We start from the raw sequence: 26626 nt of genomic DNA on the forward strand, positions 1-26626 counted from the left end.
ACTGATCTGAACTGAAAAAAGATATAAGATTTGTTTCTGTTTACAAGCCATTCGTCATAATTTTAAATTGGGAGTGTACTTATTCATAACACAGCTTATTTTATATCTTTGTCTTATATCAGAGCTACTGATTGTTGCTCCCAATTCACTTGAGCAAAACACGTTGACAGTTGTGTAAAGAGTATATATTGAAACATGAGGGGTTGGTCATCAAAAAAATCTCTGCTGGCGTGTTTCCTACTCCTGAATATATCCTTAATTCTTTGTAGTGCATATTTAAAATACATCCGCTTTAAACATCGCAGATATCTTAAACAGAGAATAATGAAGAAAGTACATAACATCCATGTACGTGTACCAGTGGTTCCTGCTCCAGTGGTTCCTACTCCAGTGGTTCCTGCTCCAGTGGTTCCTGTTCCAGTGGTTCCCACACCATTGGTTCATGCTCCAGTTATAAAGAAGGATACACGTCCAACTTTGAGAGTCTCTATTATAGAAGATCAACACCAAGGTAGAAAAAGATTTTATATTTTTTCTTACCACAAAACCAATGTATGAATGAACGTGGTGTTTGTATCTGTGTGATGTGCATGCATTTATTTATGTGTATATACATGTACATTCACATATATTTATGTGCATAATATACACATACATATTATCTATATTATATATATAATATAATATATTATAATATATAATATAATATAATATAATATAATATATATATATATATATATATATATATATATATATATATATAGTAATAATTTTATATTTGGGTAGACACCTTGTAGTATGTTGCTTAAAGCCTGTTCATAGTATTTGGCTACCTGATGTCAACAACAGTATGAAAATATATTCTCCTGGATTTACTTCAGGAATTTCTTTGTGTCTGTAGAGGAATTCATGAGACTGTTTATTCAAAATCACCATGATCGTTTTGATTCATCATGCACCCGTACTTTACTGGTGAGATGCAGTACAATCATTTATCATGCATTATTGGTGTAGATGCATCCCCTCAGGTGACTTTTCAAATAAGTACCTGATTTTTTTACGTGCCATTTTCCTATTTCTTATAACAACAAATTTTTTTAGTTAGTGTAGCATTCCGTCTTTCTCTATAATGAACTGAGATAGAATGAAAAAATTCTTCTCATATAAGCAATAAAATCATAAAAATATATAATAAATATATAAAGATAAAAAAATAAGGAATCAAAATATACATAGGGTCCTTAGGCTAAATTTGGCAGTTTACATAAAAGGAAAACACAGTATCCCATCCAAACTTAAAAGTATTTTCAAGATCAAAAAATACCTGCTAGATTATGACTGGGAGATATCAGTTTACTCAGAGTAGCATCCTTAGTTTCCAACACAGTCTCAAAAGAGCCTTAGGACCCAACAAATTCATTCTTCACTGTGTCCCTGGGAAGATCTTTTGACAATTTCCTTGAACTTGGTTACCAGCTTGGCTTTGGTGCTGCATGCAGTACAGTTGGTGTTTTTCTCAAACATGCTTCTCACATAGTAATCCATGGGACTACAACCAGAGCAATTACAAGGCCAAAAATTGGGGCCGGTGAAGTCATGTAAATTCTCTGACAACCACTTCTAATCCTTTCTGGATTTACAGCAAGGAGCTGAATCTTGCTGTCACACACGGCCTTCCAGCAGCAATCCTCTCCAGCCAGTGTTTGACCACCATCCTCAGCAGCTTCACTGCCAGCATCAAGTGGTTCTCTTTGGCCTTGGTTGTCAGAATTTGTCTCTTGCACCTCTTGTACAAGTGGTAGCAAAAGTTTTCATTCAGGACCAGATTCAATGTGATGGCTCTAACATCCATCTCTGTAGACTTTTTGCAAGGAATAATGTGTGGATAATGTTGCAGTCAGCCTTTCAATGGCATTCACTATAGTAGCTGGTACTTTGACATGGTATCATGATTTTATCACTCATGAGTGAGGCACAGAGTTAAAAGGTTTCTTGTAGTGTAACCATATCATTAAGAGATTATGGCGATATTGCTTGGCTTCCTTAGGGACAGCTTTGCTGAGGAGAAGCTGTCCAGCATAGCCCCAGACTCCTTTCTTTCCTCCTGCCTGTTCATCACTTATTACATCATTTGTTTGGCAATGGTCATGGAGAAACATATTCAGACAGCCTGTGTACAGTTTGTTCTTGACATTATGACATGCAATATGCCTATAGCTTTTGGCTTCATGAGTCTCTTTGTTCTTGCGAATAAGAGTAATCTGTGCAACCGTCAACCAATCTGGTGTATCTAACTCACCATCCATTTCCCTGTAGAACATGAGTTTTTTATACCAGTAGCTTACTATCAGGTTTCTCCCAAAAGATTTTCCATTCAGCAGTTTTGTAATAATTGTCAGGAGTGTTTCACTGGTGATGTTATATGTTTTGGGAGAGGTGTTTACTCAGTACTCACTTTGTGGGTCATTTAACCATGTTGCATTATGGTTGTGTTCTTTGTTTACATTCCAGATTCCCTGCCAGAATGACTGTAGGTCTTCCTGGGGAGGTGTATTTACTGTCCTGATAGTGTGTGTGTGCGCATGCACATGTGTGTGCGTGTGTGTGTGCGCATGTATGTGTGTGTGTCATTATTCTATTTTATTTTGAATTTTTAAATATTTCACTTTAGAACATTCAGTATGATGCATAGAAGACAACGTAATACTTTTCAGTCATCTGAAGCCCAATGCTTCAGAAGTCAGAGGGCTTGAGAAACACAAGAAGAAAGTGAGGACAGGCTCCATCTCAGAGACAACAAAATATTGTGGAGTCACAAGAGCAATGAGAAGTAAGATTTCAGTTTGAAACAACCAGGTAAACCCACTTGAGGAAATTCAAGACACCAGAGCAGAAACAACAGAAGCCTACAGAAAAGCCCACTTAACTGACCAGGTGTTAACAGAACAAATTCAAAGCAATGCAGCCAAAAATTCCTGCTCCAGTGAACAGGAAACATCAGAGCAATGACAAATCAGGTTGTTATGCAGAGTGGTGACCAGCAGACTTTAACTACGACCTGACTCATAGGCATTACAATAGATGTCTTATGAGTACATTTGTATACAGTATAGATGGGGGCAAAGGCTGGGTGACAACTACTATGTATATATTTACAAGAAAAGAGCTGACAGTAATTCTTAAATTTCAGCTAATCAGCTAGTTTTGAGAAAGGTTTTTATGGTCTGGGTAGAGGAAAGTATGGTGAGGATATTTCTGAGGTATGATAGACAAAGGAGTATTAAAAATGATTTGATGCTCTCTGATAAGATTCATTATATTTAGTGTGAGAATTTTTTGTTATTGTTTAGGGTCTTTAGGGACTGGGACAGAATAATGTTAACCACTAGTAAAGCAATAACATAAACAATGACTACCTACATCAATACTTGAATTAAATAGCTACCAAGAAATATATTTGAGTATATTATTGTTCATGTTCACTGGAGCATATATTTAAAACTGGTTCTAGAAGATATTAAACAGAGCATATATAGGTCATTCAGAGGTTTGAATCAAAGTTTCTTTTAGGTTACTTATGGTACTATAGAAGATCTATCTAAAAAGTAGGTTAAATTCCTCTAAGAAATACTTGAACTGACTTTGAAGAAAGGAGTGGTTACTCTTACTGTTTCTTTCAGAGGGGAAAAATACTTCTAATCCCTTAACTCTTTAGCATTCAGATTATTCTGTCAAATGTAATGCTTATGTATTCACAGTTTTGAATTAACCATGCATTATCTCATAGTTACGTGACACTAGCATCGGCCACAACTATGTTTTCACATGGCTTGATGAGTCTTCTCAGGCATGGCATACCACCAAAGATCTTGGTCATTTATCATTTCCTCCATGAGGCCCCAGATTCAAAGAGTGCTTTTTACTTGCCACCTGCATGGATACCTGTTATGTGTCACTGGCATTGGCCACAATTATGATTTCACTTGGCTTCATCACTACCATCATCATCATAATTTAATTTTGTGTTTTCCATGCTGGTATGGATAGGACAGTTTGCCAGGAGCTGGCATGTCAGAAGACTACACCAAGCTCTGTTGTCTGTTTTGGTGTCTTTTCTTTGGTTGGATGCCCTCCATAATGCTAACAACTACAGAGTGTACTGGCTGCTTTTTACGACACCAGCAGCAGTGAAGTTACCAAGTAACTTGCAGGATAAGACCTTTCAATTGGTGGGGAGTAATATTGAGGGACAGAAAAGGTCATCTCGCATTAGAAGAGAGACATGGCTACCTCAGAAGGAGATAGATAGATAGATAGATAGATAGATAGATAGATAGATAGATAGATAGATAGAGAGAGAGAGAGAGAGAGAGAGAGAGATAGGTAGTGAAGATGTGACAGAGAGGAGGGGGCAGAGGCCATACACTCAAGTTAAAGATTGGAGAGGATGAGTAGGTGTGTTAGTTCACAAGGTTTCAAAAGGAAAGTGAGAGCTAAAAGTGTGGGAGAAAGGAAGGGATTTAACAGGGGTATATTGTGTGCAGGTAAGTATGTGAGAAAGTAGAGAAGAATGGAGAGGAGGGAGAAACAGTGGTGGTGAGCATGGGTGAGTTGTGGGAGAAGGAGGGGTCATGGACATGGATTTTAACTTTGTTGGATGGATCTTCTCAAGCATTTCACCAGTTGCCTCAGTCCTTTATCATCTCCTCTGTGAGGATTGACATACAAACACACAGGTACATTTATGAGTGAAGGTGTCTGGACATTTATACATCACACACACACACACACACACACACACACACGTAAAGATAAATACAAACATGTATACATTCTCATATACAAAGAATACACCCCATCCCCAAATTGTTGTCAGAGTATTTGTGTAAGTGGAGTCTAGATCAACTAGTTTGTGGGTATTGAGTTCTATAAATTGTGATAATGAAGTCAAAATATTTTGGAATGTCTTAACTGAGGAAGGTTTGGGTAATGGATGCATTTCCTATTATGCAAATCTGAAACATACATACTAGATGATTTTAAAATACCACTATTTGATTTGACTTCATTACTACAATATCTACATCACATACATTTATATATATGTGTGTGTACTTTCTGACATTTATTTGTAGTACCTCCTATACATAGGTATTATCAAACACAGATTTTACCGTATTTGCAAGATGTAGCTTTGTCTAATTTTTGCCAAGGAAAGAAAAGATAAGTTAATATTCGTTTTATTTTCGTCTCTATTTTTATTTCATTATAATTTCATTGTTGTCTCATTATCATTTCATTTTTATTTCGTATTTGTTTATTCGCAAATCTTTATTCGTTATTCAGAACCTTTATTCGTAATTTTTGTATTTTTTTCTCTTTAAAATTTTTTCCCTTAAATGCTTTTTTCCTTAAATGTTTCTTTCCTTAAATGTTTATTCCTTGAGTTTTTATTCCTTAACTTTTTATTTTATTTTTTATTCCTTAAATTTTTACTCCTTAAATTTTTAATATTCAGTTATCATTTTTATTTATTATTTGTATTTCTATTCATTTGTACATGTTAAGTAAGATTATATTGAAGATATAGAGTATCATCTAAGTATATAAGAGATAGGGGTAGTGAAAAATGTTGAGGAATCCAGACCTGAAGATTGGAAGTATGTCGACCCGAGTAAGTACTGAAACTAAATACCTCGTATCTAATCAATACCGACGTACTTTCACGAAACACATGTAGTCTTATAAATGGAAAATACAGGATTCAGAATATATATAGTTAGTATAAGATTTAATTTTTAACATTTTATGGAGTGGTCGAGTATAAAACCTTTCAGTATTGATTGAGTTGAAGGTAGTTCTGTCTCTAAAATTACTTTTATATATATATATATATATATATCGACAGGAAATCATAAATCCAAAAGAGAAGTCTATGAGGTTGCCCAGGGTTTCATATCCATAAAGCGATTAGCTGTAGAGAAGTTTCTTCAGTTCCTAATGGTTGGTGGCCTATAACTTCTTTCCAAAGTGGGGAGAGAAAAGACCTCGTAGCTAGTTGGCTAGTTGTTGAAAACATGGACAAAAGAGATGGGTTAAGTGCAAGGGATTGTCTCCCTTAGACCACTATCTCTAATCGACATTGTCAGCTTGTAGGTTCCAGAACTTATGTAGGAATCTCCTGAAGCATAAGCAGGGTCTGAAGACTTCTGTCCTGGAATTTAAAATGTTCCCTGGATCAAGGGAGTTCTTTAATATTCTCTCCCATTCAACTATGCACAGCTTGCAATGCTAGCTCCCATTGATGTAGGAGCCTGGCTTTTCTAGAATCTTCCATTAGATTATGTGTGGAGTCCCTTCGTTCTTTGGCCACCAAGTTCTGAAGAAATGCCATAAAGTTAAGCACTTTATGGACATGAAACCCAGTGTAATCCCATAGACTGGCCAATACTATCTTTATCTAACACACACACACACAAATATATAAAAGGTAAAATATTCACCACTTAAAAGTGGCTGTTGTATTAGAACATACAAATACTGCAATATTTTCCAAGATAGAAAACTCTCATATGGCTATTTGGTGCATAAAAAAACATTATAGCTATTGCCAGTGTTAGACAACCACTGCTATTTCTGCCACACACATTGTGCATCTCTTTCATAATATCCTTGATGAGAATTAAAGACGTATTTACCATTACTGCTAAAAATATAAATAGATCGATAAAAAGACCCTACAAAATATCTTTGAAAGAAATTGAAAGTTATTTACCATCAATACATATATTAACTATATAGATCGATTGATAGAGAATCCTTTCATAATATCTCTGGCTGAAATTTAAGGTTATTTACCATTAGTATTTGCATGATAGATAGATCAATTGATAGGGAGAGACACTTAATTTTTCCGACAGAAATTTAAGGTTATTTACCATTAGTACCTATAAGATAGATAGATAGGTGATATTATCACGAAAAGCTTTTCAATTCTGATGGTGAAATTGGTGATGGGGCTGTGAGGGACTGAATAAAATGTAAAGTAGTGTGTGAGTGGGGTGTATTTGTGTGTGTGCAATCGGTATTTTATGCACAAACAGCATATATTGATTTCAAATTTTGGCAGAAGGCCAGCAATTTCTGGAGAGGGGGTAAATTGATTATATTGACCCCAGTACTCAACTGGTACTTATTTTATCGACCCCAGATGAATGAAAGGCAAAGTCAACCTCAATGGAATTTGAACTCAGAATGTGAAGAAGGACAGAATGCCGCTAAGCACTTTGCCTGGTGCACTTATGATTCTGCCAGCTTGCTGCCTTAACAGACAGTAAATATTAGAAAATATAAAATTAATCTAATGCAGTTAACCAATAGTTAATAAGACCTACATGATGAAAAGTAAACAGATGTAAATAAATTTTGTTATTCTTTTCATACACAGAATAACAAGCAGATTACCCTAAGAAGTTGGAATTTGGAATTTTCAAAATATTGCAATTCCTGAAATAAAGCATTAGTTGAATGAAGTGTTTGGTGTAAGGTTTGGAAATGAAACAGAATACTAAAAACAAAATTATGAAAGATTGGAAAATTGGAATTAAGAATTAACGTTCCCCAGCTGGCTACTTTTGAAGATTGTACTTAATGTTATATGGCACAGAAAATCAGCATCAGTGGGTTATGAGCAGTACTGAGCATGAAACAAATTTGTCTCTTGTAGAGGGTCAGCAGGTGAAGTATTTCCTGAGCCAAATAAAAAGACCCAACTTTTTGAAATGTATTTTGTCTATTCTATATTTGTGAAGGTGTGTGGCTTAGTGGTTAGGGTATTCAGCTCATGATTGTAAGGGCAAGACACTTTATTTCACGTTGCTCCACTCCATTTAGCTGGTAAAAATGAGTTGTACCAATAATTCAAAGGGTCAGCCTTGTCACAGTCTGTGTCATGCTGAATCTCCCTGAGAACTATGTTAAGAGTACATATGTCTGTGGAGTGCTCAGCCACATGCATGTTAATTTCATGAGCAGGTTGTTCCAATGACCGGATCAACTGGAACCCTCATTGCCCTAACCAATGGAGTGTCAGTTGGTTCTATATTTTTGAGATTAATATTTTATACTGAGACAAAGAGCTTGGAAAGATTTCCATGATTTTAATTAAGAGTTACCTTTTAAGTCTGAAGGTGTTTGGCCCAGTGTTTCAGGTGTTGCACTTATGATCATAAGATAGTAGTTTTGATTCCTGGACCAGGTGGTGCATTGTGTTCTTGAGCAAAATATCTCATTTCACATTGCTCCAGTCCATTCAACTGTAAATGAATTCCAACAACACCTGGAAAGTCAACCCTGAGACAGACCAGCATCCCATTCAGGTGGAGTGTTGTTATCTCAGCCACTGATATGCCATTGAAACTCTGGTTTATGTTCTCTTGTTGAAACCGTGCAGAAGTAAGGAGAATTAAGTGTTGAGAAAAGAAATTGAAAGATTAAGCAGACTCAATGTTGGACATTTTGTTTAAATTACAACATATTTCAAACAAAATAGTCTTATATAGTTGCCAAATCAAAAAAATACATTGTTGTTTACTTTCTTACTTTTTCAGCATTATCATACTGGGCTGATGCTCAGAATGCAGGGATTATAAGAAACGATGGAAACACGTTGGTATGTCTTTATTAATCTTGTCTGAATTGATAACTATGCTTTCTCAATAGAACTGTACATAACAATTGTGGAAATAATTTTTAAAGTTCTATCCAAACCATCTAGATGTTTTAATGAAATATTTTTTAACCTTTAGTCTTCACTTAGGCATTGCTGTATTGACTTTCTCATTGTTGATGTCATTCCCTATATAGGTGCAAATGTAATTATTTCGCAAATAAATTGCACTTCATATTCAAGGCTCCAATGAAGCAATTAGGGGTTATTCAGGCACTCAGCTATGAGTTCACTGCATCTTATAACAGAACAGCTATAAGCCAATGTTGTTCATAAGATAATCTTTTAGTCTTCCATAGACTTAATGCTGCCATAAACTAATGTCATTTATTGGGAAATAGACTGGTATATAAATGAGAGATTACTGGGATCCTATGAACATGTAATATATATATATATGTGTGTGTGTGTTTGTGTGTGTGTGTGTGTGTATCTATATATATCAGTATACTTTGTGTTTAGTTTAAAAAAACATAACAGAAAAGAGCAAGCTAGTAAAATATTTCTTCTGTTTCTCCCTTCCTATTTGCTTCCATGGCTTTAAAGAAAGCATTCAAGTTATCTGTACATGACTGGATTTGGTAAAAGTTATGTTTTTAAAGAAAAACAAATTTCTAGTTTTATTGACACACTTATCATTTATGCAAAACTGGATAGATATTTAAGATCTTGGCTCCCACAACAAATTTCTATATTTTTAACCTGATAGATTATGGCAATGTACTCGCTTTTACTCTTTTACTTGTTTCAGTCATTTGACTGCGGCCATGCTGGAGCACCGCCTTTAGTCGAGCAAATCGACCCTGGAACTTATTCTTTGTAAGCCCAGTACTTATTCTATCGGTCTCTTTTGCCGAACCGCTAAGTGACGGGGACGTAAACACACCAGCATCAGTTGTCAAGCAATGCTAGGGGGACAAACACAGACACACAAACATATACACACACATACATATATATATACATATATACAACAGGCTTCTTTCAGTTTCCGTCTACCAAATCCACTCACAAGGCATTGGTCAGCCCGGGGCTATTGTAGAAGACACTTGCCCAAGATGCCACGCAGTGGGACTGAGCCCGGAACCATATGGTTGGTTAGCAAGCTACTTACCACACAGCCACTCCTGCGCCTATACACTCTCTCTATCTCTCTCTCTCTCTCTCTCTATATATATATATATATATATATATTGGCCGATGCCAGTATCCTCTGACTGGCCCCCATGCTGGTGGTACGTAAAAAGCACTATCCGAACGTGATTGATGCCAGGCATGTAAAAAAGCATCCACTACACTCTTGGAGTGGTTGGCGTTAGGAAGGGCATCCAGCTGTAAAAACATTGCCAGATCAGATTGGATCCTGGTGCAGCCACTGGTTCTGCAGACATCAGTCAAACCGTCCAACCCATGCCAGCATGGAAAACGGACGTTAAACAATGATGATGATGATGATGATGATGATATATGGTGAAGTCTCACATAAATAAATTAAGTTAATGAAAAGTTTTGATCATCTGAGATCAATCAAGCAATTAGAATTAATGGCAAAATTGTAGTATAATTTTTCAGCTCAATGTCTTAGGTATGTGAGACTTTACAATATATGTGTCTAGTATGCAAACATTTTCCTGAGATGTTTGCTCTCATTAATATTGTTTGTAATTATAATCAAACCCACTATACTCATTACTATTTTTGTGTATATCAATTACTCTTGCATAAATTACTTGTGTTAGCAGTGTTAATTTTTCATACTATAGAATATATTCATAGGTTTTACTTCTTTTGTAAATCAATCAAATTTACTAGATTAATAAAACAATTGTAAATGTCTGTTCTGTTTGACATAGGCTGCACAATAACCTTAATGACCTAAGAGATGGTTGAAAGTTGGAGTGAAATAACCAGCTTAAGGGTAGTAAATGGAAAGAAGATTAAGTGTAAAGGTATTAGTATAGTGGAGATGGTGATACAGAGAATGTCAATGAGAAGCAATTATGAATAACAAGGTTGCGGATAGTGTTGATATAGTAGAAGGAATGGATGCGATCAGTTGGTAAGATGGGAGTAGAATTGATGGAATGCAGTGTGATGAAGGACAAGATGAGGGTGAGACTAGCACCATGAATTTACAAAGGTCACAATGAGAGTGACATCTACGGAGATGGGTGCACAACTTTGAAATAGAATGAGGGTTTTGTGAAGTGATCTTTAAATCAGGAGGGCTTGTGGTATAGTGGATCATGTACCAAAGATGTCAGGTGAAAGGAAGGAAATGGCTAAGGAATATGATTGGAAGCCAAAAGGAAAATGATGTCAGGTGAGAAAGAAGGAAATTTGAGAAGCTATTCTAGCTGTTGGGGTCAGCTAGAATGGATGTGTGGTTGAATTTTCTGCATGTTCCAGCTTCTAGCCAGTGGTTAGGGTAGTGAGGACTCTGAGTTGTATATCAAGTTCAAGCTAGTGATCAAGGAGTTTCCTTCAAATTCACTCTCAGAGATTCAAATAAGAGAATGTCTTTTAGAATACACATAACAAGACTAATTTCCAGAAAATGTGTTTAATATTAAAATTATTTTGCCTGATTTACCTATAAATGTTACAACTCTGGCTTTAAATGCAATTTCACAGAAGCTGGAAGCTGTAAAATGTAGTGTTTGATTACTGCTGTTGATTTAATAAACCAGAAACAGTGGCATCCATTTGATCCAATTTTTGCTGTACTTGTTGAGGTTGTTTAAAAAATGTACCTGATGTTTACAGCAGTTTAGTGTATCTAGTAAATTTAACTCATCTATGAAAGCAGTGACAGTACGAAATGTATGAATATGCTCCATATTAAAGGCTAAGTATGATCACTTCTAGTTGTGACAAATTAATAGAATATGCTTCCCTGAGGTGAACTACAACTGAAAAAACTTGGATGTTACTTTTATAAGTTGGTTTTAAACACCAGATGTACTTTTATCTTCTATATTGACTACTTTGTTCAAATTATTTGATAAACTCATCTTATTGCAGTTATTTCCTTCCTTTGTTATTTTTAGGTTTTAAATGCTTCTAGAAGGAGTTTTTTTGTCTAGTAATTATTTGAATAATTTCAGTTGATCAGTTTTTTAGTTCACTGAATTCCAGCTTATTCATATGAGCATGGAAAAGTGAACATTAAACAATGATGATGACGACAATGGGCTTCTTTCAGTTTCCATCCATAAAATCCACTCACGAGACTTCAGTCACCCTGGGGCCATAGTAGCAAGCATTTGCCCAAAGTGTCATGTAGAGACACTCAAAACCATGTGATTGGGAATCAGATTTCTTAACCATTCAGCCACACCTCCATCCTTGTATTAGCTGTGAAATATTGATTTCAAATTTTGGCACATGGCCATCAAGTCCAAGCAAGGAAGTAAGTCAATTACACCGACCTCAGTGTTTAACTGATACATATTTTATCAACCCTGAAAAGCAAAGTTGACCTCGGCAAAATTTGAACTCAGAACACAAAGACAGATGAAAAACTGCTAAGCATTTCGCCCAGCATGTTAACAATTCTGGCAGCTCACCGCCTTATTAGGTGTGAAATATTGTTTAGAGTTTAGTCAAGTGTTGACGAAATTCTATATAAACCTTAACTTGCAACACAATCTTTAAGTTCATGTTTTCTGTATCATTTATATTGTATTGATATTTTCCAGGTTTATTTCAGTAACAAAGGAGACTTTGAAACCACTTCTATATTTCCTAATCAGTGGGTTACTAAGAACCTCAACAGAAAAACTTCTAAATTGGTTTGTATTACTTTTTATGTGTCTTATTTCCATTATGGATAGATTCAAGGTGTTGCCAGTATTTTTGAATGTCTGTGTATATTCATGTGTATGTGTGTATGAGTGTTTGTGTATGTTGTTTTATCCTCCTCCTCACCCTCCTCCTCCTCTCTTTCTCCTCCTCTTTCTCCTCCTCTCTTTCTCCTCCTCCTCTTTCTCCTCCTCCTCTTTCTCCTCCTCCTCTTTCTCCGCCTCTCTTTCTCCTCCTCCTCTTTCTCCTCCTCTCTTTCCCCCTCCTCTTCCTCCTCCTCTTCCTCCTCCTCCTCCTCCTCCTCACCACCACCACCACCGCCACTACTGCCGCCGCCACTACCGCCACCGCTGCTGCTACCACCACCACCACCACCACCATCATCATTACTTAAAGATCGTTTTCCATGCTAGCATGGGTTGGATGGTTTGACAAGATCTGATGGGTTCTGTCTGAAGAATCTGAGGGTCTAGAATATGGGAGGAGGGAAGGAGGGAGAGACGATTGGGTTCTTGTAGGAGAGAAACATTTTTACTCACTTTTTTTGAGAGAGAGTGAGAATGAACAGTAGGAGCTACAAGCCCAAGGATCTCCTCAAGGTAAAGCCATCTTCCCTTGGAATTGTAAAACAAATTTATAAAACTTGTCATTTTAATCAACTATTTGATCAGCTTCTAATAAAAAAAAGACTAAAAGTATTATCTCATTGTAGAGAAATTGATTGTAAGTATCAATTGCACACGTGATTCCTGATAGTGCAGCACTATGTCGTAGAATAGTCTATTAACTAGAAGGATTAATGGAGAATCTTGCATCTCACAATATAAAAACATTTCTCATGGCACCAGCAGACAAAATGGAAAAGGCATTGTGAAGGAGATGCACTGGAACAGTCACTCTGACTCACAGGGCTTGCACATGTGGACAACAATCTCCACCCCTGATACGGGTGGGCAGGGATATGGTCTGGGGCGAAGAATGCTGGAGGTTTCAGCTGCCACAGGCTTGACCATAAACCTGTCAGAGAACGACTGATGCCTTGACAGTTTACTTTTCTGATGAGCAGCAGAGGCTGGGCTGGTAACTGACAATACCAAGTTACTGCTGAAGAAGATGTCACAGGATGTGGCATCCCAGATAAGGAGCCTACTACCTTGGAACAGGAACACTGTCATGCCGCCTGGCCTTTTACAGTCCCCTTGGTCTAGCCTTGCTGGCTTGAGCTGGGAAGGGAAGCCTGTGACATCTAGGCCATGCTTTATGAGCTTGTTAAGGGCAGCATGGCATGGACAACATGGCAGTGGGTGGAGGCCAAAAGAATCCACAGTGGATCCACAGCAGTATTCATGAGGCTCACAGATCTGGAGACCAAGCCTCAGGGAAATGTCGATGCACAGGTAGTCACTATCAAGCTGAGTGCCAGTTGTGAGGAGGTGAGTAGAAGTGTGCTGGGACAGAGGAACTAGTGTGAATGGATGAGAGTTTGCAAAAGTGTTTAGGGAAGCAAGAGATGGGTGGCAGGATGGAAGATAGGTGACAAGTTTAAAAATTGACTTGGATTGAAGGGTGGATGTAGGGAGTGTTTAGTGACTAGTGATAAATGGGTTGGAGATGGTAGGAGAGAGTGGGGGAGAATAGTAGGATAGTAATGATGATACGGTTAAAAGGGGGAGGACAGAAGAAAGATGACAGTGGAATAATGAGACAGTTTACAGGAAGGACAAGAGACAAAGTGAAGTAAGGACTCCTTCAAAATGAACTGTTATAATAATCCTTTCTATTATAGACACAAAGCCTGAAATATTGGGTGAAGGGGCTAATCAATTACATTGGCCCTTGTGCTCAACTGCTATTTATTCTATTGACTCTGAAAGGATGAAAGGCAAAGTTGACCTTGTTGGAATTTGAGCTCAGAATGATAGATGAGATGCCACTAAGCATTTTGTCAGATATGCTAACAATTCTGCCAGCTCACTGCCTTTAAAAAAGACCAACTGTTATAATAATAATGAGCTTATGGTATACGGTACTTAGATCCACTATAGCTCATTGGAAAAGGTCAAAATAGGGGACAGAAAATAGCAGTAAGTCAAGTAAAGAAAAACAGCTATGAAAGCTAGATGCACATCCATAGTATACAGGATAAAACACAGACAGGAAAAATAGACATTAAAAGAGCCATAAAGAGGGACAGTTGTATAGGTACATCAGGAATAGTGTTGATGAATTTCAGGAAGCATGGAAGTTTTGAAGGATATATTTCTGCCTCTGTCATGTTGTATATATAGTATAGTATATAAGGGTTACCTCTAACGTACTAAATGCATATATTAGTTTGTAATACTAACTTCAGGAAACCTTCCAGTCACCTATTCACATACCGATCTGGTGGACACACTAGGCAAATTGATTACATCCTCACCAGGAAACAGGAAAGATGGCTACTAATAAATGCCAAGATGTTCCTAAGTGGAGAATGCACTCCACAATATAGATTAGTAGTTACAACTTCAGGATCAGGGCTAAGTGGATACCCAGAAGACGACCAGCATGGAGAAGAAGAAGATGATGATGATGTAAAACACAACAATTTATATTATACAAAACTTTTAATCCTTCACAAAACATTTCATATTTAAATTCTTTTACAATTCTGTGATAAGTTATCACTGATGTTAATGTCTGTTCATAAAAAAATTCACTCTGTCCAGCAGTGATAATATTTAAGTTAATGATAACCAAAATTGAAGTTAACAATTATGAAATCAAGATTGAAAACAACTTAATCAAATCCAACAAGAACAAAATTTAGACTGATGTTGACAAGAGTGAAGCTGATAATATCGAATATGGGTGGGGAAACCCTGTAATAATAATGACCTTATTGTAAATAATGCTCAGGTGCACTGCAACAAATGTGTGTGTGTGTGTGTGTGTGTGTGTGTGTGTGTGTGTGTGTGTGTGTGTGTGTGTGTGTGTGTGCATGCGTGTATATGCGTCTGCATGTGCATGTGTGTATGGACTGTATTAAATGTCATCATTGTCATCATCATCATCTTCATCATCTTCCTCTTCATCATCATCATTAGGAAGTAACATCTGTTTTCATACAGGCATGGGTTGGATGGTTTTGAAGATGGCTTACAAAGAGATTGTTCTACATTTCCTAATCTATTCTCTGAACTAAATTTTGATCATCTGAGGAAAACAGTGTTTTTATGATGCAGTCATTGTAATCAAGCTATTCATCATTAAAGAAAGCATTTGAGACAGCTGCAGTAGAACTTTAAACCAATTTGTGTTCATCATCATTGTCATTTAGTGTCTGTTTTCCATGCTGGCATGGGTTAGATGGTTTGACTGAAACTAGTAAGCTGGAAAGCTGCACTAAGTTCCAATCTGATTTGGCATGGTTTCTATGGCTGGATGCCCTTCCTAATGCCAACCACTCCAAGAGTGTAATAGGTACCTTTTATGTGCCACTGGCACAGGTGCCAATCATGTGAAACCAGCATTGGCCACAACTATGCTTTCACTTGGCTTGATGAATCTTCTCAAACAAGGTGTATCACCAAAGGTCTCGGTCACTTATCATTGCTTCCATGAGGCCCCACATTCGAAGGGTGCTTTTTATGGGTACCTACTATGTGACACTGGCATTGGCTGTGATTACAGTTCTATTTGGCTTGACAAGTCTTCTCAAGTATGGCATATCACCAAAGTTCTTGGTCACTAGTCTGTGCCTCTGTGAGGCCCAACATTTGAAGATCATGCTTAACTACCTTGTCCCATATCATTCTGTGTCTACCTCTCCCACAGATTCCCTCCACATTTAGAGACTGGTACTTTCTTACACAGCTGTCCTTATCCATATGCATCACATGCCCATACCAGTGCAGTTGTCTCTCTTGCACACCACATCTGATACCTCTTATGCTTAGTTTTTCTCTCAAGATGCTTAGACTCTGTTGTACATGCACACACTGACATTGCACATCCAGTGAAGTATACAAACTTCAATACTTGGCAATGACAGGATACTGAGCTAGTATATATATATATATATATATATATATATATATATACATATATACACATATATACACATATATACGCATATATACATATATACAAGGTGCAGTGAATAAACTGTCATTTAAATTATGCAAAAATGAAAATAATACTAACATCTCATTTTAACAGATATATTTACCAAAATTACATAAAAATGTCTTGAAATACTAAAGAGTAAATTTATTCAATAAAATCACCATTGGCTTCAACCTTGGCCTCCGGACGACTTCTGAATCTACTCCAACTTTTCAGGAGGGTCTCCTTATTTAAGTTGGTGAATGCTGCTATAATTCTTGCCTTTAGTTCCTCTTTGGTGTTACAAGGAACTTTGTTGATCTCTCGCTCAACTGCATTCCACACATAATAATCAAATGGGTTGCAGTCTGTGGAGTTAGGTGGCCAGATGTTAAGGGTGATGTGGTTGCAGAAATTGTTTGACAGCCATGACTTGGTTCTCCTGCTTGTATAGCATGGTGTAAAGTCTTGTTGTTAGACAGGGTCTTCCAGTAGCCACCCTCTGGACCCAGGTCAGCACTACCTTCTTCAGGCACTTGAAGTAGGCCTCCATGTTAAATTTGAGGTCATGTGGGAAAATGAACTGAGGCATAACATCACCATCACTAGTGATCACTCCAAACACCATGATGTTGACTGGATGTTTGATTTTATCACTCTCGGTACATGTCCTCATATAGCACTGTCCTCAGATTGTCACCCAAACACTCTGCAATGTTCATACTGGAGCTTCTGGCATGAATGCCAAGCAGTACATCATGTCGTTTCCAAATTTCTGGCAGAGTGAATTGCATCATGGTGCTGTTTTTCTCACAGATGGTACCCATCTGACCCTACGATACTGTGTTGTTGACAAAATCAAAAACAAACAATGTGCATGCACAAAATAAAAAATATAATATGGCAACAATTTACCTTGGATATGTATGTGTGTGTGTGTATATATATATACACACACACACACACTCATATATATATATATATATATATATACACATATACAAAAATAAGGGCAAAAGAAAAATTCTAATGTCAAATATGCCGAAAAGACAAAATTGTCATTAACCATTATAATTTTTTGCGTCTTGAAACAAGCCGATAGAAATTTCTAAAAAATCTGTTATTACCGTATTGGTCCCAATTTCGGGGTTAATTCATAAGAATTTTCCCTTCTTCAGCGACAAATACGTGAGATATAAGTGAAATACTTACTCATACCCATGGAAAAAGCAAGCACTAAGTCCTGGGCAGACTTAAGTACCCCAAATATATCCAAAATAGAAAATCTTCGGCACATCTCGAGACACGTGTGATTCGAACTAGAAACTTTCAGAGTGAGAGAATTCGGAAGTGAACACTATTAAATTTATAACTAATGTGGGATAAAATTTTTTTCAGGAAAAAAATTTTATCAATGGCCAGCATATCAAAAAAATACCTTTAAAGGTTAAATTTATAAATAATTTACAAAAATAAGGGCAAAAGAAAAATACTAATGCCAAATATACCGAAAAAACAAAATTGTCATTAACCATTATAATTTTTTGCGTCATAGTTTTAAAATATGGACAATCTGAATCTGTAATTTGTTTCTGTTTTAATTTCAAAACAACTTTGAGATAAAAAGGTGTGTGATTTAAGGGAGATATAGCTGTTGCTTCTAGTACTTCCCACGACCACCTGGTACCTTCCTTGTTACTTTGTCACATGTAATGATGTTTTTTAAATATTTTTCTCCAAATAAGCACATTTTATGGAATGATGATGCAGTGATCCATTGTTGATATTTAAGCAACAAAAAATATTTTGTAATTTAAATTTTTAACCTCCCACTCCTCACTAAGCAAGTCTGTGTGCATGAATGTGTGTGTGTGTATGTGTATGTGCGTGCGTGTGCATGTGTATTCATGTGTGTGTATGTGTGCAAGTGTGCATGTGTGTATGTGTAAGAAAAATCCTTTAATACTAGAAAAATATGCTATTAAAATAAATTATCTTTTACATACCGTTTTTAAATTACTGTCACCCTAATGAAATTCTTTACACACATGCATACCCATACACTGACACACACACACACTCAGCATAAGCGGTGTACTTTTACAGAGAGTGAGAGAGAATGTGGTAAATATATATATAGAGAAGGGAAAAGTTTACCATGAGAAAAGCGAAAAATGAAAAACATTGACAAATAGAGTGATCTTTTCCGTTGCTGTTAGAGAGTTTGAAATTTTAAAATTAAGTGAAAATATTCAAATTTCGTATATTGCTGTACATTTTCATGTCAAATCCAAGTTAGTGATTCATTTATTCCCGAAAAATTTCAGGAAAGTATAACTGAGGGTTAAGGTTTGTTAATTTTCACTCAATCAGAAAACAGGATGTGTACATGATAGCTATGATGAAAATGAAAGTAAATATTAAAAGACAAGGTTTTATACAAAATGAAAACAATGCATGAGAGATAGACAGAGAGAGAGGAGAGAGAGAGAGAGAGTGAGTGAGAATGAGAAAGAGAGTGAGAGAGAGAGAAAATAATAAAGAATGTGGTAAATAATAGAGAGATACACTGATTGTAGCAGATAGAAAATAGGAGACTTGTAGATGTAAAAGTTGAGTTATTTCTCTTAGCAAAATATATATTATTATTTATGGACGACATTCTCTTTGGGACACAAATTTCAGAAATCAAATTTGATTTTCTCAAAGACACATCATTTCAGAGTCTTTTGTGGTTAAACAGATACTTGCATTTATTATAGCATGCACATGTGTGTATATATATATATATATATATATATATATATATATATAAAACTGAGAATGGGTGTCTGTCTGTCTGTCTGTGTGTTTCCCTAAAACTTGAGAACTACACAACCAATTTCATTCAAATTTTACACATGCCTTACTTAGGGTCCATGTAGTTTCATGGGCAAAAAAAATGTTCAACTTCTTGCCTAGGGCGAGCCCATAGCAATATCATATCTTCTCCACTATTTCAGTATTATGTGTTAAAAGTGAAACAAAAACATTTCTCTATTTTATGTCAGATACTTTCACTTTAACAATAAAAATTAGAGATAATAATAACAATTGAATTATATGTAGTAAATAATAATTAAAATCAAACTAAAGTATAATATAATCGCAACATAACAAAAGTAAAAATAGCAATTGGTATAAAATTGCATCAGTGACTTGAACTTGAATAAGTGGTTTCACATGAATGGGAATAAATTACAAATACAATTAGCGTGCAGAAATGGAATAGTCCAGATGGAGGTGTGCACATACCGTCTACCATGGCTTTTACATTAGATTATCTGCTAATTAGCAAGCATTAAGTATCTATATGAAGTTTGGCTGTATGTAATGTATGTTTTCTCGAACAGCCGCTTCTATTGAGTACTGCTTTTGGTTTATTTCTTATACATAAAGGACTATAGCTTCAACTGTATACTGCTTTTTGATTCACCGTAGGGTTTGTTGTTATTATTATTACTGTTTAACTATTGTTATCATGTTTGTTGGTTCCTCGTAAGGGAAACGTTGCTGTGTTGCATTTGTTAAATAATTGTAAACTGTAACCCTCTCCCTTTGGGAGAAGGAGCTTTGGTTATTGTTTAAAAATTGAATTGTGTCCCTGTTTGGGGAAATTGACAATATTTTCACCGTTTACATGGAAGCATTTTTGTTAGAATGCCTTCGATAGAAGAAAGTCCAAAAATGAATTTCGCTGCAGCCACCGGCGGGTGCGAACTCATTAAAATTAAAATGGAAGAAATACAAACCTATTTCGGATTGATCACTGACAAAGACGGTGAATCTAGGATAACACCACCAAATGAAATAAAAAATTAAATTAAAGAAAGGACTATTGTCCATAAAGTATTTAATGTAGAGAAAAAAGACGATTTGAACACATGGAGGAAAGCACCATCGAAAAGTGTCTTGGTGCAACTATGAAAGATATCTAACCAGAGGTGGTAAATTCGCCACAATAGAAGCAAGGTTCGAGTCAATGGAGCATGCAAGGGAGTACTCGACTCAAACCTTGCAAAGTGGAAATATTTTATTTTCACCTTTATATCTGGGACGTAGGACGTCCTGGATAAAAATTGAAAATGTCCCCCCAGAAATAGAGGTAGGCTGAATTGTAGCCACACTTCTATACAAGATGGAGGACAAGATACAATTGATCGAAACTGCAAGAGACGGGCCTACAATTCCAGTCTGTTATATATTTTGAGTATTGTTATCACTAGCGATATCAAGATATAACTTTGTATTTTGTATTTTATGTGTAGATATATATATATAGATGTACATATAATATGTACACATATATATACACATATATACATGCACTAGCACTATGACCCGGCAACGACGGGTCATAATGCTAGTATATATATAAATGTATATATATGTATGTATGTATATAACACCAACAGGGCTCTTCCTCGCTTCTGTAACAGAAGACTTGCATACTTCTGTCTCTCCAACCCACCTACCTCTTTCTGTCTATACATAATGGACTAACCAATAGCAGCAAGAGATAAGGTGGAGAGGAACTTCAGCCAAGTTCCTCACAGGCAAGGCATAGGTGTAACATCTTCTGGGAAGGTAACAGTGACAGGGTAGGTGACGTGGGCATACTTCTTGCAGAGAAAAGAGGTAGTCAGAATAGGTGATAGTGTGCTTAAAATTAGGTTAGTCTTACAGAACAGTATTGTGACAATTATCTCCGCCTATGCCCCTCAAGCGAGCCTACCAAATGAACAGAAGGACCACTTTTATAACATTCTTCTGCAGGTTAACTCAAAGATGAGTGACAATTATCTCTTCGTTGCTGCGGATTTCAATGGGCATGTCAGATGGCAGCTTGGTATCTTGCATGGTGTGCATGGGTGCCATGGATTTGGCTCCCAAAACGAAGAGGGAATAAGGCTACTGGAGTTCTGTAATGCAAATAACCTTTTGATCTGCAGCACAAACTTCAGGAAGCCAGCCAGCCACTGATAACCTACCAATCAGGTGTCTGTGCTAGCCAGATCGATTACATTCTCACCAAACAGTATGATGCTCCTAAATACAAAGACTCTATCTGGTGAAGAATGTACCTCCCAGCATAAACTAGTCATTAGTGACTTACTCCACACCAGAAGGATGTCAAGAGTTAAACCAATCTGGAAAAGAAGGATTTGGAAGCTTAAGGACCCTTCGTATAGTCAGAAATTTAGGGATATCCTAACTGAGAAATTCAATGAAAGGGAAGAGGAGTTACAGACTTGTTACATAGAGGACAACTGGGAATTCCTGAGTGACAGCTTGCTGAGTGCCACTGACAAAATCTGTGGCTGGTGCAAAATCCCATCCATATCTAGGGTAACATGGTGGTGGAATGATGTGGTAGACAGGGCAATTAGAGCAAAGAAACAGGCCTGGATGAATGGGGGTATCAAGATACTGTATCAGATAGCCAGAAGGGATGCTAAGAGACAAGTATATCTAGCCAAGGAAGAAGCAGAAAAGATGTTTGCCTATGTTCAGTGACGTGAGGACCAAAGATTGTTTCAGATTGCAAGACAGTGTGTGAGAGAAAATTGTAATGTCATAGGAGAGAAATGTGTCTGTACGGATGATGGTGCACTTGCATGTAATGGTTCTGCCAAGAAAGAGGCTTGGAATTGCCATTATGAAAGACTGCTGAATATAGAGAATGAGTGGGAGGAGGAGAGTCTGCCAAAGGTTGACCCAATTGAGGGACTGGCAACCCAAATGAACAGTTCTATGGTAGATAAAGCAATTAAGGATATGAAGACAGGAAAAGCACCCCCAGCTCGTCAGGAATCATCACTGAGATGCTTAGAATATCTGGTGGTATGGGTTATAGTTTAGTCACTCGTATTGTAAACCAGGTGGTTTATGAAGGAGTCATACCCAATGACTGGTGTAGCAGCACCAGAGTCAACTGCTACAAAGGTAAAGGTGATGCCTTAGATAAAAATAGTTACTGAGGTATCAAATTGCTGGATCAGGTGATGAAAGTTATGGAGTGAGTCATAGCCCAACTAATTAGGGATAGAATTAGCTAAGATGAGATTCAGTTAGGTTTTGTGCCAGGGAGAAGCACTACTGATGCTATATTTCTGGTGAGGCAACTGCAGGAGAAATACATAGCCAATATAAACCTCTGTATTTGGCCTTTGTTGACTTGGAGAAAGCTTTTGACAGGGTTCCCTGATCCCTTATCTGGTGGTCAATGTGGAAACTAGGGTGTGGTTGGTGAAAGCTGTATGAGCTATGTATAGTGATGCTACCAGTAAGGCGAGGGTTGGCAAGGAATACAACGAATAATTCAGGGTACAAGTAGGGATTCACCAAGGATTGGTGCTCAGCCCCCTTTTTTTTATTGTAGTCCTCCAGGCAATAACAGAGGAATTCAAGACAGGCTACCCCTGGGAGCTCTTCTAAGTTGATGACCTTGCTCTTATAGCTGAATCATTACCTGAACTGGAGAAGTTCCAGATATTGAAGTAAGGTCTAGAATCAAAGTATTTTAGAGTTAACCTAGCAAAAACCAAAGTCTTAATATATAGGATGACAGACAAATCACAAATCCCTTCAGGTAGATGGCCCTGCTCAAGTTGTAGAAAAGGTGTAGGTAGAAACTCCATAAGCTGCACTCACAAAAGGTGCAACAATATTAGAGGAATGTTAACAGGGAAACTAGCTTTTGTATGTGGAAGATGCACAGGTACAATAAATGCTGAAAATGTACAGAAAATAGACTCCATCAACTGCCAGTTAGAGGTAGTAGATAGCTTCCATTATCTAGGTGACTAAGTGAGTAGTGGATGTAGATGTTCTGAGAGCATAGCTGTGAGAATAAGATTAGGCTGGGCAAAGTTCAGAGAGCTCCTACCCCTGCTGACAACAAAGGCCACTCTCTCAAAGTGAATGGCAGATTGTTTGATGCCTTTGTGTGAACAGCTATGCTGCATGGCAGTGAAACATGGGCTGAGACAGCTGAGGACATGCCTAGGCTTGAAAGAAATTAAGCCAGCATGCTTCACTGGATGTGCAATATCAATGTGCATATTTGACAGAGTGTAAGCATCTTGAGAGAAAATTTAGGCATGAAAGGCATCAGATTTGGTGTGCAAGAGAGACGACTGTGTTGGTATGGTCATGTGATGCATATGGATGAGGACAGCTGTATAACAAAGTGCCAATCTCTAAATGTGGAGGGAACTTGAACTTGTAGTAGAGGCAGACCCAGGAAAATATGGGATGAGGTGGTGAAGCATGATCTTCAAACTTCGAGCCTCACAGAGGCAATGACAAGTGACCGAGACCTTTGGTGATATACTGTGCTTGAGAGGACCCGTCAAGCCAAGAGCACTTGTACTGGTGGCCATCATTCATGCAGACACATTTCTCTCCAATGACATCATGAGTCTCTCTCACACACTATCTTACAACATGAAATACCTCAAGTCTTTGGTCCTCATGACGCAGAACATTGGCAATTTTTTTCTTATCTGCGTCCCCTCTGGCTAAATAGACCTGTCTCCTAGCTTCCCTTCTGGCAGTCTGATACAATTCCCTGCTACCATCGTTCTTCCAGTCCTTCCAAGCCTGTTTCTTTACCATAATGGCCCTGTCAACTACATTGTTCCACCACCACGTTACCTTGGGTCGAGAAGGGACTTTGCACCATCCACAGATCTGGTCAGTGGCCCTCAACAGGTTGTCCCATAGAAACTTCCAGTTGTCTTCCACATCATGTGATGCTATATCTCCCTCTATTTCATCAAAAGCTTCAAGTAATACATCTCTAAATCTCTGTCCATTCACAGGCTCCTTGAGCTTCCAGACCCTTCTCCTCCATGCTGGTCATCTTCTGGGCATCCATTGAGCCATGATCCTGAAGTTGTTAACTATTAATCTATGTTATGGGGTGCAGTCTTCACCTGTCTCTATATATCTATATATATATATATCTCACTTGTTGACCAAAGAAGAAAGATTTACTAGATAATTATAATTCTTTAAAACTGTTTCATGAAAATATGAACAAATTTTTTTTGTTGGCATTTTATGACATTGTTTTCTTAAATTTTCTCATTAACAGTTATCACTGGATACAACCTACTTCAACCGTTTTGTATGGGTGTGGCCAAACTGGGATGTGAAGAACAATAACCAGAAATTCAAGAGTGCAGTTGCATTTTTTGGGGTGACAAATGAAAAACATGGTAATAAACCTGCAGCCAATTGCTTTTGTTTGAGTCATTCGAAGAGCAAAATAAAAACTTGTTATCTGGAATCAAGAGAAACTGTGATTATCTCTGATAAAATGTGTAATACAAAAAAACAAATATACTTTGAGAAAATTCAAGAAGACCTAGCTTTGAAGTTACTAAAACAGGGCAGGCTGATTAGAAAACAAGAGAATATTGTACTAGACATTGATGAAGAATATATCGGTTATGAAACCCCTTTTGCTTCACTTCGAGCTACAGGTTTGACCATAGCTGATATAATGTCTATAAACAGAGAGATACAGCAAATAATATGCCCAAAAGTAATGAGAAATGAAATAGAAGCAGACAGTGTTTTGTCTAAGATAATCTTTGAAATTTCCAAACGACGACGGCATTTTTGTATGAAAAAGAAGCCAGAAAATTGTTCAAAATTTCCCATGAGCCACAATTTCTCATCTGTTATACATATGTTTACTAGACCTTTGTCATCGCTGTCTCCTGCCCTGTCTTGTAAGAAAAAAGTTGCTACAAAGTATTTAGAAAAATTTGCTTTAAAGTTAGCATCATTGAAAGAGAAACAGTTAATTGCCATACGTGAAGTTGGCTTTTGTTTTATTCCATTTCTTAAGACACTTTATTGGGAAAATAACTTTCAGCTTTGTCTTGGTGGAAGTGTTTTAAATAGCAGTATTCACCATCTTCATTCTCTGCCACAACAAGAAGTCTTTTCCCGTATTAAATTCTTTCAGAAATTCATGTCTGAAGCTAAGTTCCGACCAAGATTTATAACTCTGGTAAGGTCAATTCGAAATGGTTTTGCACTTCGTAATTACTTTCATAAAATTGAGCAAGAAATTCTCTCCAGTTTTCAGGTTTTTCACTCTAAACTAGATATTCAGTATAACAGTAATTTACTTGGTGGCAAAATTGGTTGGCCTAAACGTCATTCACAGAATGCTGGTCCAACTTTACCCCACAAAAGCTAAATTGGATATATGAGCAATGCATAAATGCATTTCTATTTGTTGAGAAAATTTTGCTTAGTTTGTGATTCAATTTAATTTTTCATTGATTTGGCTACAGAAATATTGGTACACTTTTTGAACAAATTACATTTTTTGTTAAGGTTTAGACAAAACATCTTGGTTTTTCATGATTCATCATCTCCCAATCTTTGTTCACTCCAAACATTATATGACTGATTAGCTTAAAAGCCACACTCTGTGCAGACATTTATGCTAGCTCCTGTGGAGAACTAATTGTACCTGTGACCCAAAACTAAAAAGAGCAATAATAATAAAGCATTTATTGATACCTTACTGATATGGTATTACCCTACTAATATGGTATTACTTGAAATTCAATTTAAATAAAAAAAACTTGTAAGTTCACAAATTTTTGGAGTTCTTTTAAATTTTCAACTGTTATCGTTAGGCCTAACTCATCGTAAAGTCAATACCACCATGACTGATATCCAAGAAGGCTAGCCACTGGATTTGGTTAAAAAGAGACGATGAGCGATGGCTAGAAGTATATTGAGTTCTTCATAACCAGCTGATCTAGCAAGCGGGGCCTCATATCAGTGAGGGGGGCCAGTGCGCATTGATGCTGTCGAGAGGTAGGCCCCGAAACAGCGTGCATTCTCTCCTGATGACCCCATACACTTGCTAGCTTCCGATATACGGAGCTTTTAACTGGTAGCACTTGCATGTGCAAGTTGTTTGCAAGACAT

General features: G+C 37.0%; 1 protein-coding gene across 1 annotated transcript; it reads left to right on the forward strand.

Annotated features, from left to right (window-relative positions):
• On the forward strand, nt 1–26289 carry LOC118764308. Its single transcript, XM_036504900.1, has 5 exons — nt 1–363; nt 394–511; nt 8610–8671; nt 12430–12522; nt 24762–26289. The coding sequence occupies exons 1-5, from the start codon at nt 196–198 to the stop codon at nt 25878–25880; spliced, it is 1560 nt and encodes a 519-aa protein (XP_036360793.1). The 5' UTR covers nt 1–195; the 3' UTR covers nt 25881–26289.
• The last annotated feature ends 337 nt before the right edge of the window (nt 26290–26626 follow it).

Source organism: Octopus sinensis, linkage group LG7, assembly GCF_006345805.1.
Source record: "Octopus sinensis linkage group LG7, ASM634580v1, whole genome shotgun sequence".
Classification (NCBI taxonomy): domain Eukaryota; kingdom Metazoa; phylum Mollusca; class Cephalopoda; order Octopoda; family Octopodidae; genus Octopus; species Octopus sinensis.